This window comes from Scyliorhinus torazame, chromosome 25 (genome assembly GCF_047496885.1).
Source record: "Scyliorhinus torazame isolate Kashiwa2021f chromosome 25, sScyTor2.1, whole genome shotgun sequence".
Lineage (NCBI taxonomy): Eukaryota > Metazoa > Chordata > Chondrichthyes > Carcharhiniformes > Scyliorhinidae > Scyliorhinus > Scyliorhinus torazame.
Genome location: NC_092731.1, coordinates 31,149,401 through 31,166,054, shown reverse-complemented (window position 1 = coordinate 31,166,054; position 16,654 = coordinate 31,149,401). Strand labels below are relative to the sequence as shown.

Genomic DNA, 16,654 nt, shown 5'->3' with positions numbered 1-16,654 from the left:
CAAACCGACACTGCAAAGAGGGAAAGTCAGAGGGGGCCTGGCTCTACCGAACCTACAATACTACCACTGGGCAGCAACGGCAGAAAGAGTGAAGGGATGGGTACAAGAACCCGACTCAGATTGGGTACAAATGGAGGAGGCATCCTGTAAAGGAACGATCCACCGGGCCCTGGCTACAGCAGCACTCCCATCCTCAACAAGATACACAACGAGCCCAGTGGTAGCGGCCACGCAGAGAACATGGACCCAGTTGAGACAGGGATAACCAAAATGTCCCTTGTGGCCCCCATCTGCAGCAATCAGATTCCCCCCAGCCATGCTAGATACCACCTTCAAAAGATGGAGGCGGGACGGGGACACACTGACGGTCAGGGACTTCTACGTAGGGCGCAGACTGGCGACACTGGACGAACTGACGAGGAAGTGGAAACTAGCAAAAGGGCATGAATTGAGACACCTCCAAATAAAACACTTCCTCCGCAAGAGACAATAGAGTACCCCGGGTCCCCAGAAAACACGCTACTAGAGGACCTGATAGGCACAAGCAGCAAGGGTGGGAGGGCTCTGTGGGAAAATAAACATTTAGCTACTGGACAGAGCTCGAACACCACTGGACGAGACCAGACAAAAATGGGAGGATGAACTGGGGACAGAGGTAGGATGGGGACTCTGGAGCAAAACACTGAGCAGGGCAAACTCCACTTCCTCCTGCGCAAGGCCTAATGCAGCGCAAAGTGGTGCACAGAGCGCCCCTGACCAGAACCCGAATGAGCAGGTTCTTCCTGGAGGTGGAGGACAAATGTGGGCGGTGCCAGAGGGGCCCGGCCAACCACACCCACACGTTCTGGGCTTGCCCCAAGCTTGCTGGGTTCTGGACAGCCTTCTCCGAGGCAATGTCCAAGGTTGTGGGGGCGAGGGTGAAGCCACGCCCAATAGTGGCAACCTTCGGGGTATCGGAGCAGCCAGAGTTAGACATGGGGAAGGGGGCCAACGCCCTCGCTTTCGCTTCCCTAATCGCACGCCGGAGAATCCTGCTCGGCTGGCGATCGGCAGCACCCCCCACAGCTGCAGACTGGCTCGCTGACCTCTCGGAATTTCTCCACCCGGAGAAGATTAAGTACGCCACCCGAGGGTCGGAGGAAGGCTTCCTGGATACTTGGGGTCAGTTCGTCGGCCTGTTCCAAAACCTGTTCGGGGCCAGCTATGGGGAGTAAGCCAAGAAAAAAAAAGATAGATGAAGAACCAAAGGACTGCGCAACCCGGGGGGGGAACCGCAAGAGAAGAGGAAGGATGCTGAAGCCAATGGGGGTCGGGGGGGGGGGGGGATCATAGACCGATCCAGAGGGCAACCAAATGTCCATAGAGTTAGTTAAATGAAGGACAAAACAAACTGTTCATAAATATGAGAAAAGCCAATAAAAAGCTTTTTTAAAAAACCCATCCGGTTTGATCATGCCCCTTTTGGGAAGGAAATCTGCCGTCCTAACCCCGGTCTGGCCTACATGTGACTCCAGACCCCCAGCAATGGGGTTGACTCTTAACTGCCCCTTGGAAACGGCCGAGCGAGTCCCTCAGTGCAAGGGCAATTAAGGATCGGCAAGAAATGGTGTGCCCAGCCCAGCGTCGCCCACATACCACGAATAAAGGGGAAAGAGAAGCCTGTTCTGCCACTCCATAGGATCATGACTGATCGGATTGTGGCCTTAACTCCACTTTTCTGCCTGTCCCTCACAACCCAGGGCTCTCTTGTCGATCCACTATCTGTCTAACCCAGCCTGGAGTATATTTGTTACGATCAGCTGAGGAGCGTTAAAAATGACTCCCCTCCTTTCCCATTCCTCGTCTGACTACAACAAGTTCATTATTTTTTTTAAAAAATGATTGACTTGCCAATCCTGTCACCGTTTAACGGTTTATATTCTGTGATTATGAAAGACACAAGCAGGGTTTTTAAAAAAGTTTTTTTGAAAAAAAAAATTGCATTTATCCTCCTGAATCTAAGTAAAAAGAATAATAAAAGTGCTCCAACTTTCACACGGCCATGGACCAATAAGTACAGAGTCCACTTCCTCTGCTCCCTGGGGAAGAGAATTCCAAAGACTAGCGACCCACATCTACAAGTTCCCCTTTATCTAACCTGACTGTCACTTCCTCACAAGAATTCCAATAAATTAGTCAAATAAATTCCCTTTCACAAAACCATGGTGACTCTGCCGGATTTCAAAATGTCCTTCACAATGGAACTGCAGGCTGCTCCCCATGATGGATGTTGGATTAACTGGCCTAAAGTTTTCTGCTTTCTGTCTCCCTCCTTTCTTGCATAAAGGTGATACTTTTGAGGCTTTGCAATCCACCAGGGCTTTTCCAGAATCTAGGAATTTTGGGAGATTATAACCAACGCATTCTATTACCTCTGGAGCCACTTATTTAAAGATCTTAGAATGCAGGCCACCAGGTCCTGGGGACTTGCATTTCTGTAACACCTTAACCACAGTACATCCCAGAGCACATTACAAGCAATGACATACTTTTTGAAGTGTGGCCACTGTTGTATGTGGGGGAAACACTGCAGCCAATTTGCGCACAGCAAGATTCCACAAACAACAAAAAGATAATGGCCAGGTCTGTTTTTGTGTTAAATATTAGCCAGTGAAAAGCCCATAGAACCCACCCAGGCTGTTGCGCCGTTCCACAATGTGCCTGAGCTCCATTTTCTCTTCCATCCCCATAGGGGCCGGTTGAGCACACTGGGCTAAATAGCTGGCTTTTAAAGCAGAACAAGGCAGGCCAGCAGCACGGTTCAATTCCCGTACCAGCCTCCCCGAACAGGCGCCGGAATGTGGCGACTAGGGGCTTTTCACAGTAACTTCATTTGAAGCCTACTTGTGACAATAAGCGATTTTCATTTCATTTCATATTGTTTAATTCCCTTTGTGCCCAAAAACCTTTGTTGCGCTGCCTCTTATTTAAGTCTATTGCGTTCATGTGAACACACTTTTACATGGGGCACCAACCTCTTGAGTGTAGGTGCGTCACCCTGATTGTTCGTGGTATGAAGCTATCTCAGCCGTAACTCTTCTTACCTGCTCAAGTTTTCTGGAGTTATTCTTCACTCTGCGATGGGTTGCTCGAGTTCTCAGACAACCCCACTTGTTGCCTTTCCCATCCAGGCCAATGGATTTGTCTGAAATTGAGGACATATCGTACAGGATTTCACAGACTCAGACCCTGTGTCGTAACCATTCAGTCACTGTGACGATTGCAGGAATTTTAGGAATATCGGATTATAAACCGTTGACCATTTGAGGTTTAAAAGCCTGGGGTTAGAGAGTGTTTGACTGCCGTGGTCATGTTTTTTTAAAAAAAATGGATTTCGTTTTGCAGGGCCTGGGAGCTATTTAGGAGCCAGAAGGTGAAATTGACCAGAGGACTGTGGTTTTCAGTCTGGGCTAATGCCCTGTAGTTTGACTGGGGAAAGTTTTTGGAGAGTTCATTTGTTTTTCAGCTTGGGGAGATGATGCCATTGCTGGGTTCAGGGAGGCATCTTGAGAAAGCTGCGGAGAGAAGTTGAAGTCTGATCTGGCTGACCCCGAGTCTACAATTCTTTTCCAGTAGGATAGTTAAAAAAGAATAATAATATTTAAAGCAGAGCAGTCTTGTCTGAGGACAAAGAAGCCGAAACAACCCAGTTGAAACAGTTTGTTTGTTGAAGACATCCAACCAGAGTCTGTAGGGGTTCTAACTGGAGCCCAAATCTGTTCTGTAAAGCAAGTTATTACTATATCCTCTGCTGATTTTAAGCTGGATTGAGAGCTGTACGCATCTTTTCTTATTGTTTAATAGGGGATTATGTGGTAGTGTTTAAGGAGTAATGTAAGCCATTAGTTTTGGGGGTGAAGTTAAAGAGTTTAATATTGCATTCACAATAAAGTATTGTTTTAAAAATAACTATTTCTCCGTGCAATCACTCCTGGAGTGAATCCTTCTTTCAGGAGAGTCTTACAAAAGAAACTAAAATATTGGGGTTTCGGTCCCGTATCCTCGCCACTGTTTGGGTCTGCTCTGGGATTGTAATACGTTAATGTACAATCTGGAACCTTCTTGAGGAAGGAGAACGTAATCCTGCTCAGGGGACTAAACCTATTCAAGACCACTTCTGCCCAACCCTATCCACCCCCTCTCCTCATCTCCACTCCTCCCCACAGTCCCACGCGCACACCCTCTCCTCATACCCCAATTTCTAAAAGATAACCTTTCCTCATGGGTAGCCATGGCTTGAGGCAAGCAGTCGGGCCCAGGGTCAGGGGTCAGAGAGATTCCGGCACCTAGGTCAGTGGCCACAGTGGCACCTCAGGGTGGGAGGAGTCAATACCCCAGGGTCAGGGGTCAGGGAACAATCACTTCAGACCGTATTCACTTCACCCGTATTCTCAGCATTTTATCGTTATCGAATAACTACCCTCTTTCTAATTTAGTGGAAATGATATCATACAAATATGAAAGATAAAAATACATATTTACAGAATCGGGAGATTTGCGTCGATAGAATCTTCCCCACAAAGTTCTCGAACACATACGAGGGTTCCCCCTTCCTGCCCCCCTCCCCCATGCCCCCATCTCCCCCCGCACTGGGGCCAGAACTTTGCTCACTGATGGTGACCACATACCAAGCTGCGGGAGGCAAACGGAGCCCTCGTGCGTCCTTGACTCCCCGATGTCCACAGACGAGTCCCACTCCAGGGCTAAGGGGTCGACACTGCACGGGCTCAAACGTCCAGACTGACGACCCCTTGCAACCCCCTCACCAAGGAGGCGCTGTGCTGCCAAACCCGGGCGATCCGGGACTCCCCGTTCCTCCAGGAGGGTGTCAGAGCGACGATCAGACTGGCCACCCTCTCGGTTGGCCATTTCCCAGTCGTCAAACACCTGGAACACAGGGGAGACAATAATAATAATAATCTTTATTGTCACAAGTATGTTTACATTAACACTGCAATGAAGTGACTGTGGAAATCCCCTCGTCGCCACATTCCGGCGCCTGTTCGGGTACACAGAGGGAGAATTCAGAATGTCCAATTCACCAATTCTTTTGGGACTTGGGGGAGGAAACCGGAGCACTCGGAGGAAATCTAAGATGATCTGTGGGAGCTCGCTCGCAGAGAATCGCCACACTCCGGTGCCATCTTGAATAATTACATAGCGCCTATCCCAAGGCGATTTACAGGAGTGTTGACACCATCGCATAAAGAGATTTAGTGCTGCTTGATCGAAGAGATCGGTTCTAAAGCAATAAGGGAGGTGGTGAGAGGCAATTCCAAAGCTTAGGGCTTAGACAACCATCTCCAAAAGGTTAGGTGGGACTACTGGGTTATGGGGAAAGGGTGGGCGCTCTTTCAGAGGGACGGTGCAGAGTCGATGGGCCGAATGGCACTGACCCTCCAAAAGAGCACCCTAACCTAGGCCCACTGCCCCCGTCCCGTCCCCATAACCCCACCTAACCTGCACATCTTTGGAGCAGCCGCAGGAAACCCACGCAGACACGAGGGGGGAAAGTGCAAACTCCACACAGACTGTTACCCCAAGGCCAGGAATCGAAGCCGGGTCCCTGGCACTGTGAGGCAGTAGCGCTAACCTCTTCAAGCCTGCTCCGCCATTTAATAAGATCATAGCTGATTCCACACTCACCAAGTCCACTTTCCAGCCTTCTCTCCGGAGCCATTACTTCCCCCACTGATGAGAAAGAAACCCACTAATCTCAGCTTTGAAAAGGGGAATGGCCAATGTGCAGGGGTCTGGGGGAGAATGCAGGGCAATGGTGCCACGTCACGATGCCCGTTTGGAGAGTCGGTGCAGAGACAATGGGCTGAATGGCCTCCTTCTGCACCATGCCAAACCTGTCGAGGTTCGGACTGCTTCTCTGACTTACAATAAGAGAGACCAGTCCCGCCCACCTGGATGACAATGGGAAAGGGGCTGGAGGAGGATGCCCTACCTCTTACTCGGAGTCATTCCGCTTGTTTAAGGATCCACCCCAACCAACCAGGATAAAGCGTCCTTCCTGTATCTACTCTATCGAGCCCTGTAGGAATGTTATGCTTGGTGGCACAGTGGTTAGCACCACAGAGAGCGCGCGAGTGGGAGAGAGCGCGCGAGTGGGAGAGAGCGCGCGAGTGGGAGAGAGCGCGCGAGTGGGAGAGAGCGCGCGAGTGGGAGAGAGCGCGCGAGTGGGAGAGAGAGCGCGAGTGGGAGAGAGAGCGCGAGTGGGAGAGAGAGCGCGAGTGGGAGAGAGAGCGCGAGTGGGAGAGAGAGCGCGAGCGGGAGAGAGCGAGCGGGAGAAAGCGAGCGGGAGAGAGCGAGCGGGAGAGAGCGAGCGGGAGAGAGCGAGCGCAAGGGAAAGAGTGAGCACAAGAGCGAGAGAGAGAGGGAGGGCGAGAGACAAGAGGGAGGGCGAGAGACAAGAGGGAGCGCGAGAGAGAGAGGGAGCGCGAGAGAGAGAGGGAGCGCGAGAGAGAGAGGGAGCGCGAGAGAGAGAGGGAGCGCGAGAGAGAGAGGGAGGGCGAGAGAGAGAGGGAGCGCGAGAGAGAGAGGGAGCGCGAGAGAGAGAGGGAGCGCGAGAGAGAGAGGGAGGGCGAGAGAGAGAGGGAGCGCGAGAGAGAGAGGGAGCGCGAGAGAGAGAGGGAGCGCGAGAGAGAGAGGGAGCGCGAGAGAGAGAGGGAGCGCGAGAGGGAGAGAGCGCGAGAGGGAGAGAGCGCGAGAGGGAGAGAGCGCGAGTGGGAGAGAGCGCGAGTGGGAGAGAGCGCGAGTGGGAGAGAGCGCGAGTGGGAGAGAGCGCGAGTGGGAGAGAGCGCGAGTGGGAGAGAGCGCGAGTGGGAGAGAGCGCGAGTGGGAGAGAGCGCGAGTGGGAGAGAGCGCGAGTGGGAGAGAGCGCGAGTGGGAGAGAGCGCGAGTGGGAGAGAGCGCGAGTGGGAGAGAGCGCGAGTGGGAGAGAGCGCGAGTGGGAGAGAGCGCGAGTGGGAGAGAGCGCGAGTGGGAGAGAGCGCGAGTGGGAGAGAGCGCGAGTGGGAGAGAGCGCGAGTGGGAGAGAGCGCGAGTGGGAGAGAGCGCGAGTGGGAGAGAGCGCGAGTGGGAGAGAGCGCGAGTGGGAGAGAGCGCGAGTGGGAGAGAGCGCGAGTGGGAGAGAGCGCGAGTGGGAGAGAGCGCGAGTGGGAGAGAGCGCGAGTGGGAGTGGGAGAGAGCGCGAGTGGGAGAGGGAGCGCGAGTGGGAGAGGGAGCGCGAGAGAGAGAGGGAGCGCGAGAGAGCGCGAGAGAGCGAGGGAGCGTGAGAGAGAGAGGGAGCGTGAGAGAGGGAGCACGAGAGAGAGAGGGAGCACGAGAGAGAGAGGGAGCACGAGAGAGAGAGGGAGCACGAGAGAGAGAGGGAGCACGAGAGAGAGAGGGAGCGCAAGAGAGAGGGAGCGCAAGAGAGAGGGAGCGCAAGAGAGAGGGAGCACGAGAGAGAGAGGGAGCACGAGAGAGAGAGGGAGCACGAGAGAGAGAGGGAGCACGAGAGAGAGAGAGGGAGCATGAGAGAGAGAGGGAGCGCGAGATAGAGATGGAGCGAGAGACAGGGAGCATGAGAGAGAGAGGGAGCGTGAGAGAGAGAGAGATGGAGCACGAGAGAGAGGGAGCGCGAGAAAGAGAGGGACCGCGAGAGAGCGCGAGAGGGAGAGCATATCCTTGAGAGACCATGAGAGCACAAGTGTGAGTGAGAGCGAGCAGGCACAAGAGAGAGTGAGAGCACATGTGTGAGAGAGAGAGAACATAAGGGAGAGAAAGAGAGCGAACCTTAAAAATATAAGACAATCTCAGAGTGGGGTAGGCTCAGTGGGCCGAATGATCTGCTCCTGCTCCCAGTTTGCATGTTCTCTGTCTTAAAGACACTCAGTGATTTGGCCTCCACAGCCTTCTGCGGCAAAGAGTTCCACAGATTCACCACCCCCTGGCTGAAGGAATTCCTCCTCATCCCTGTTTTAAAGGATCGTCCCTTTAGTCTGAGATTGTGTCCTCTGGTTCTAGTTTTTCCTACAAGTGAAAACATCCTCTCCACGTCCACTCTATCCAGGCCTCGCCCTGTGCTGCCCTGCCCTGCCCTGTGCTGCCCAGCCCTGCCCAGCGCTGCCCTGCCCTGCGCTGCCCTGCTCTACCCAGCCCAGCCCAGCCCTGCGCTGCCCTGTCCTGCCCTGCTCTACCCAGCCCTGCCCTGCCCTACTCTACCCAGCCCAGCCTAGCCCTGCCCAGCACAGCCCTGCCCAGCCCTGCCCTGCGTTGCCCTGCCCTGCGTTGCCCTGCATTGCCCTGCCCTGCATTGCCCTGCCCTGCATTGCCCTGCCCTGCATTGCCCTGCCCTGCATTGCCCTGCCCTGCATTGCCCTGCCCTGCATTGCCCTGCCCTGCATTGCCCTGCCCTGCATTGCCCTGCGTTGCCCTGCCCTGCGTTGCCCTGCCCTGCGTTGCCCTGCCCTGCGTTGCCCTGCCCTGCGTTGCCCTGCCCTGCGTTGCCCTGCCCTGCGTTGCCCTGCCCTGCGTTGCCCTGCCCTGCGTTGCCCTGCCCTGCCCAGCCCTGCCCTGCCCAGCCCTGCCCTGCCCAGCCCTGCCCTGCCCAGCCCTGCCCAGCCCAGCCCTGCCCAGCCCTGCCCAGCCCTGCCCTGCCCAGCCCTGCGATGCCCAGCCCTGCGCTGCCCTACCCTGCGCTGCCCTACCCTGCCCAACCCAGCCCAGCGCTCCTCTGCCCTGCGCTGCCCAGCCCAGCCCTGCGCTGCCCTGCCCTACCCAGCTTTGCCCTACCCAGCGCTGCCCTGCGCTGCTGTGCCCTGCCCTGCCCTGTGCTGCCCTGCCCTGCATTGCCCTGCCCTGCCCTACCCAGCGCTGCCCTGCCCTACGCTGCCCTGCCCTACGCTGCCCTGCCCTGCCCTACGCTGCCCTGCCCTGCGCTGCCCTGCCCTGCGCTGCCCTGCCCTGCCCTGCGTTGCCCAGCCCTGCCCAGCCCTGCCCTGCCCAGCCCTGCCCTGCCCAGCCCTGCCCAGCCCTGCCCTGCCCAGCCCAGCCCTGCCCAGCCCTGCCCAGCCCTGCCCAGCCCTGCCCAGCCCTGCCCAGCCCTACCCTGCCCAACCCAGCCCAGCGCTCCTCTGCCCTGCGTTGCCCAGCCCAGCCCTGCCCTGCACTGCCCTGCCCTACCCAGCTTTGCCCTACCCAGCGCTGCCCTGCGCTGCTGTGCCCTGCCCTGCCCTGTGCTGCCCTGCATTGCCCTGCCCTGCCCTGCCCTGCCATGCCCTGCCCAGTGCTGCCCTACCCAGCGCTGCCCAGCCCAGCCCTGCCCTGCCCTGCCCTGCCCAGCGCTGCCCAGCCCTGCCCAGCCCTGCCCTACCCAGCGCTACACTGCGCTGCCCTGCCCTGTGCTGCGCTGCCCTGCCCTGCGCTGCCCTGCCCTGCGCTGCCCTGCCCTACCCAGCCCTGCCCTACCCAGCCCTGCCCTACCCAGCCCTGCCCTACCCAGCCCTGCCCTACCCAGCCCTGCCCTACCCAGCCCTGCCCTACCCAGCCCTGCCCTACCCAGCCCTGCCCTGCCCTGCCCGTGCTGCCCTGCACTGCCCTGCGCTGCCCTGCCCTGCGCTGCCCTGCCCTACCCAGCGCTGCCCTGCCCTGCGCTGCCCTGCCCTGCGCTGCCCTGCCCTGCCCGTGCTGCCCTGCCCTGCGCTGCCCTGCCCTACCCAGCGCTGCCCTGCCCTGCCCTGCCCTGCGCTGCCCTGCCCTACCCAGCCCTGCCCTACCCAGCCCTGCCCTACCCAGCCCTGCCCTACCCAGCCCTGCCCTGCCCTGCCCGTGCAGCCCTGCACTGCCCTGCGCTGCCCTGCCCTGCACTGCCCTGCCCTACCCAGCGCTGCCCTGCCCTGCGCTGCCCTGCGCTGCCCTGCCCTGCGCTGTCCTGCCCTGCGCTGCTCAGCCCTGCATTGCCCTGCCCTGCCCTGCCCGTGCTGCCCTGCCCTGCGCTGCCCTGCCCTACCCAGCGCTGCCCTGCCCTGCCCTGCGCTGCCCTACCCAGCCCTGCCCTACCCAGCCCTGCCCTACCCAGCCCTGCCCTACCCAGCCCTGCCCTACCCAGCCCTGCCCTACCCAGCCCTGCCCTACCCAGCCCTGCCCTACCCAGCCCTGCCCTGCCCGTGCTGCCCTGCACTGCCCTGCCCTGCGCTGCCCTGCCCTACCCAGCGCTGCCCTGCCCTGCGCTGCCCTGCGCTGCCCTGCCCTGCGCTGTCCTGCCCTGCGCTGCTCAGCCCTGCAGTGCCCTGCCCTGCCCTGCCCGTGCTGCCCTGCCCTGCGCTGCCCTGCCCTACCCAGCGCTGCCCTGCCCTGCCCTGCACTGCCCTGCACTGCCCTACCCAGCCCTGCCCTGCCCTACCCAGCGCTGCCCTGCCCAGCGCTGCCCTGCCCTGCGCTGCCCTGCCCTGCGCTGCCCAGCCCTGCGTTGCCCAGCCCTGCGTTGCCCAGCCCTGCGTTGCCCAGCCCTGCGTTGCCCAGCCCTGCGTTGCCCAGCCCTGCGTTGCCCAGCCCTGCCCTGCCCAGCCCTGCCCTGCCCAGCCCTGCCCAGCCCAGCCCAGCCCTGCCCAGCCCTGCCCAGCCCTGCCCAGCCCTGCCCTGCCCTGCCCTGCCCAGCCCTGCGGCATCTCATTTGGAGACCACTCACTTGTCTGAAGACATCCTGCTGGAACTGCAGGAGATCCCAAACCTCGCCTTCGATGGTGACGCTGTCCTGGGCCTCACACTTCTGGAGTAGGAGCTCTGCCACCATCAACAGCTGATCCGTCTTCTCCGAGATACAGCTAATCAGTTGCTGGAAAACCTGCCGGGGAGTGAGGGGCAGGGCAAGAGGGTGAAGAAGGGAATGTGGAGCTGGTTATACCGCAGCCACGCCCGGGACATCATCTCAGAGTGAACTCAGTCAGCGGAGGGCGATTGTGAAAATGTATCATCCCCCCAAAAAATCTTGGAGCAAATATTTCAATCTGAACCACTTCACGATTCAATTATGGGGAGATCATGGCGTACTGGCCATGTCATTGGACTAAAGACCCAGACCCAGGCTGACACAGGTTCAAAACCCACCACGGTCCAACTTAAAATCTGGAGTTAATAGCGAGTCTCAGTAATGGTGTCCATGACATTATCACCAATGGTCGCAAAAACCCGTCTGGTTCACTAATGTCCCTTTAGGGAAGGAAATCTGCCGTCCTTACCCGGTCTGGCCTACACGTGACTCCAGACCCACAGCAATGGGGTTGACTCTGAGCCGCCCCTCTGGAACGACCAAGCGGGACACTCGGTTCAAGGGCAATTAGGGCTGGGCAACAAATGCGACACCCAGATCGCACACAAGAGCAAAGTTATGAACACATCAAATAGTATAGACGGGAAGGGGTGGAGCGTGCAATTCGGGGGGTGGGGTGGGGGGGGGGCAGTTTGGGAGCTGAACTAATTGATTTTGGGATTTGGGAAAATTATCAGTCATTGTCGAGGAGCCAATGAGTCCCCTCGCTCCAAAATCTATTCTGATAGGGAGTTGGTGGGATGGCGGGGTGAGGGCAGGGGGTGTGGGGGGCAGGGACAGCGTTGAGGTCAAGGGGGCGGGGACACGGGGGCGGGGGCACGGGGGCGGGGGCACGGGGGCGGGGGCACGGGGGCGGGGGCACGGGGGCGGGGGCACGGGGCGGGGGGCACGGGGCACGGGGCGGGGGCACGGGGCGGGGGCGGGGGCACGGGGCGGGGGCACGGGGCACGGGGCGGGGGCACGGGGCGGGGGCACGGGGCGGGGGCACGGGGCGCAGGGCGGGGGCACGGGGCACAGGGCGGGGGCACGGGGCACGGGGCGGGGGCACGGGGCGGGGGCACGGGGCGGGGGCACGGGGCGGGGGCACGGGGCGGGGGCACGGGGCGGGGGCACGGGCACGGGGCGGGGGCACAGGGCGGGGGCACAGGGCGGGGGCACGGGGCGGGGGCACGGGGCGGGGGCATGGGGCGGGGGCACGGGGCGGGGGCACGGGGCGGGGGTGGGAACCTATTTGTCATTGAGCTGAAAACTCGATTTGTTTTGGAAGCTCACAGGCAAGGGGAGTTCGCCTTCACATTCCTCTCCCAATGGCTGACAGTTTGTTATTCGCCTCCTTTGGTTGCTGACGTCCCTCAATGTAACCGTCGCCCTCAGGTGGGCACCGTGCCCCCTCCCCTGCCCGGCACCACCCCAGGTTCAGGACGTGCTCCCAGTACCTGCAGTGGGATGAGCTTTCCCTCTGCGTCTCCACGGGAGAAATATTCCAGTTCGGAGCGTCGAATGTCCAACTCCATGAGCTGCAGCCACAGATTCTCCCTCTCGGTCTCAAACTCCTCTCTCTGACTCACAAAATACTGGGAACAAAACATTGTCGATCGTCACCCGTTATCTTCACCGTCAACACCCAGCAACCCCCCCCCCCGCAGCGTGTACCCCCCCCGCCCACACACTCAGCCCCCCCCACCCACACACTCACCCCCCCCGCCCACACACCCCGCCCCCCCGCCCACACACTCAGCCCCCCTCCGCCCACACACTCAGCCCCCCCTCCGCCCACACACTCAGCCCCCCCTCCGCCCAAACACTCAGCCCCCCTCCGCCCAAACACTCAGCCCCCCCTCCGCCCAAACACTCAGCCCCCCCTCCGCCCAAACACTCAGCCCCTCCTCCGCCCACACACTCAGCCCCCCCTCCGCCCACACACTCAGCCCCCCTCCGCCCACCTCCGCCCACACACTCAGCCCCCCTCCGCCCACACTCAGCCCCCCCGCCCACACACACTCAGTCCCCCCCTGCCCACACACACCCAGTCCCCCCTCTCCCACACACCAAGCCCCCCCCACACACTCAGCCCCCCTCCGCCCACACACTCAGCCCCCCTCCGCCCACACACTCAACCCCCCCTCTGCCCACACACTCAGCCCCCTTCCACCCACACACTCAGCCCCCCTCCACCCACACACTCAGCCCCCTTCCACCCACACACTCAGCCCCCCTCCACCCACACACTCAGCTCCCCTCCACCCACACACTCAGCCCCCCCTCCCATACACACTCAGCCCCCCCCCCTCTGCCCACACACACCCAGTCCCCTCTCTCCCACACACCAAGCCACCCCCCACACACTCAGCCCCCCCTCTGCCCACACACTCAGCCCCCCCCTCTCCCACACACCCAGCCCCCCCCCTCCCACAACCCAGCCCCCCCTCTCCCACACACTCAGCCCCCCTCCGCCCACACACCCAGCCCCCCCCTCTCCCACACACCCAGCCCCCCCTCTCCCACACACCCAGCCCCCCCTCTCCCACACACCCTGCGCCCGCCCCTCTCCCTCCACACACACAAACTCAGTGGCGCAGACAACAACACTTCATTAATTACATTGTAAGATGTGCAGATGAAGGGGTGCTGGGATGACCAGAGTTCGGGATGGGCTGGTGACGCCACATTAACTGACGCGACGTTGCGGCAGACGACGCCCAGCTTGCGCAAACGCCCCCCCATTGCCTCAAAGCCGTGGCCCTCAGTCCCGGCTCTACCTATGGAGTTGAGGCGATTCAGGCACGGGGTGGACTCCTGTCCAAAATGACCCCACCAAGTCGGGGCTGAATTTCACATGGTCCCCAGCCCAGAATTCCGAAATCCAGCTCGGGATCCAGATCCGCACAATTTGAGGAATCCCCCCCCTCCCCATCGCTGTGTTCAGCGTGGAGGGGGGGGGGGGGGCGGGTTCCTGTACGCCTGCTGGTGCACATCCTCACCAACTGCCCGGGCACACCATGGCATTCCATCATGCCATCTAGGAAGTGGCGGGGACCCCGAGCGAAGGGCTCGCGATGCCAGGGTGGGGGGTGGGGCTCTTTTTTTCCATCCGCGATCCAGTATGGAAGGTGGCACATGCACCAGTCCCGTACAAGCGTAGGCGAAGGTGGCGCCCGGATTTCCACATTGCCGGTATTTCCTGCGGCCTTGAGGAGGCCGTGTTCCGTGTTTACCCAGCATGCACCAGGCTGCAACCTCCGGTTAGCCTTTCAAAGGGATTGCTCCCCAAGCTTTGGTTGCGTTTGTATTGGATTGGGATTTGTTTATTGTCACATGTACCGAGGTACAGTGAAAAGTATTTTTCTGCGAGCAGCTCAACAGATCATTAAGTACATGAGAAGAAAAGGAAATAAAAGAAAATACATAATAGGGCAACACAAGGTACACAATGTAACTAGATAACACTAGCATCGGATGAAGCATACAGGGTGTAGTGTTAATGAGGTCAGTCCATAAGAGGGTCATTTAGGAGTCTGGAGACAGTGGGGAAGAAGCTGTTTTTGAGTCTGTTCGTGCGTGTTCTCAGACTTCTGTATCTCCTGCCCGATGGAAGAAGTTGGAAGAGTGAGTAAGTCGGGTGGGAGGGATCTTTGATTATACTGCCCGCTTGCCCCAGGCAGCGGGAGGTGCAGATGGAGTCAGTGGATGGGAGGCAGGTTTGTGCGATGGACTGGGCTGTGTTCACGACTCTCTGAAGTTTCTTGCGGTCCTGGGCCGAGCAGTTGCCATACCAGGCTGTGATGCAGCCCGATAGGATGCTTTCTATGGTGCATCTGTAAAAGTTGGTAAGAGTCAATGTGGACATGCCGAATTTCCTCAGTTTCCTGAGGAAGTATAGGTGCTGTTGTGCTTTCTTGGTGGTAGTGTCGACGTGGGTGGACCAGGACAGATTTTTGGAGATGTGTACCCCTAGGAATTTGAAACTGCTAACCATCTCCACCTCGGCCCCGTTGATGCTGACAGGGGTGTGTACAGTACTTTGCTTCCTGAAGTCAATGACCAGCTCTTTAGTTTTGCTGGCATTGAGGGAGAGATTGTTGTTGCTACACCACTCCACTAGGTTCTCTAGCTCCCTCCTGTATTCGGACTCGTCGTTATTCGAGATCCGGCCCACTATGGTCGTATCATCAGCAAACTTGTAGATGGAGTTGGAACCACGTTTTGCCACCCAGTCGTGTGTGTACAGGGAGTAGAGTAGGGGGCTAAGTACGCAGCCTTGCGGGGCCCCGGTGTTGAGGACTATTGTGGAGGAGGTGTTGTTGTTCATTCTTACTGATCGTGGTCTGTGGGTCAGAAAGTCGAGGATCCAGTTGCAGAGTGGGGAGCCAAGTCCTAGGTTTTGGAGCTTTGATATGAGCTTGGCTGGGATTATGTTGAAGGCGGAGCTGTAGTCAATAAATAGGAGTATGATGTAGGAGTCCTTGCTGTCAGGATACTCTAGGGATGTGCGTAAAGCCAGGGAGATGGCGTCTGCTGTGGACCGCTTGTGGAGGTATGCGAATTGCAGTGGATTGAGGCATTCTGGGAGTTTGGAGGTGATGCACTTCATGACCAACCTCTTGAAGCACTTCATTACAACTGAAGTCAGGGCCACCAGACGGTAGCCACTGAGGCACGTTGCCTGGTTCTTCTTTGGGACCGGTATGATGGTGGTCTTCTTGAAGCAGGTGGGGACCTCAGAGTGGAGTAGGGACAGGTTAAAGATGTCCGCGAACACCTCTGCCAGCTCGTCCACGCAGGCTCGGAGTGCACGACTGGGGATCCCGTCCGGACCCGTCGCCTTCCGAGGGTTCACTTTCAGGAAGGCCGATCTGACTTCGGAAGCTGTGATGGTGGGTATGGGTGTGTTATGGGCTGCTGGGGCACTCGCCAGCGGATCGTTGGTTTCCTGCTCGAACCGAGCATAGAATGCTTCAGCCCCACGCTCCTGATCACTGGACACCTGGTGCGGAGTGAGGATCACCACCTGGTAAGCCTACTCGCGGCCGTGGCCAAGTTGGCCGTTATCAAGCCCAGGCGTGGGAGGTTGAGGGGTGTCCAGCACAACCATCTGACCCTATTCCACAGCTGCGTTCCCGGCTGGGTGTCCCAAGGTTGGGGGCACGCGATGTCTACAGGCATGCTCGAGACCTTCCATGGCCAGTGGCCACCACAGGGGCGCGAGTACAACCCCCAGAATGACATTCTAGCTTAATTTGGTGAGATTTCTTCCATTTTTTTCTTTCGCTACGGGGTCCTTCAGAGGCCGTTGAATTGGCTTTTTTCTCGAAATTAATGAAATTAAATTAAATTGAGCTCTTTGGTTAATTTGCTAGATTTGTGTTCTCAACACACGGGGGTTTGTAGCATTGGAGTAATGTTACTGGGCGAGTATTATAGAGGCTTGGATGGATGTTCCAGAGATGCGAGTTGAAATCCCATGACAGTTAGTTCAGATGGTTAAAGGCTCATGCAACAACGCCAATGTCCTGGGTTCAATCCCGACGCTCACCATCTCAAGATTGACATGTTGCTCGCTACATTTCGTTGCAATTCTAAAATGGGGTGGACAGCAAACATGAATACGACACACTAAAAGAAAGAGAGGCTGCTGAGATACTGAGCTAAGTAGACAATGCAGGCAGGTGGGGGAGCACAGAGAACTGGTTAGGCCGGGGTTCTTTTCCTTTGAGCAGAGGAGGCTGAGGTGGGAGCTGATTGAGGTGGACAAAATTATGAGGGATGTAGATAGGAGGGAATATTTCCCCTGAGGAG

At 58.3% G+C, this 16,654-nt stretch overlaps 1 protein-coding gene across 2 annotated transcripts in view; it reads right to left on the bottom strand.

Annotated features, from left to right (window-relative positions):
- Positions 1–16,654, bottom strand: part of LOC140402456 (nesprin-2) — a 67,643-nt gene that overhangs the window by 16,450 nt on the left and 34,539 nt on the right. For both annotated transcript variants that reach the window (XM_072490257.1, XM_072490256.1), the window contains exons 5-8: positions 12,295–12,432; positions 10,718–10,873; positions 4,668–4,926; positions 3,084–3,184 (exon numbers count right to left, since the gene is read on the bottom strand). In XM_072490257.1, the coding sequence (XP_072346358.1) occupies positions 3,084–3,184; positions 4,668–4,926; positions 10,718–10,873; positions 12,295–12,432 (654 nt within the window). The remainder of the gene's footprint in view (positions 1–3,083; positions 3,185–4,667; positions 4,927–10,717; positions 10,874–12,294; positions 12,433–16,654) is intronic.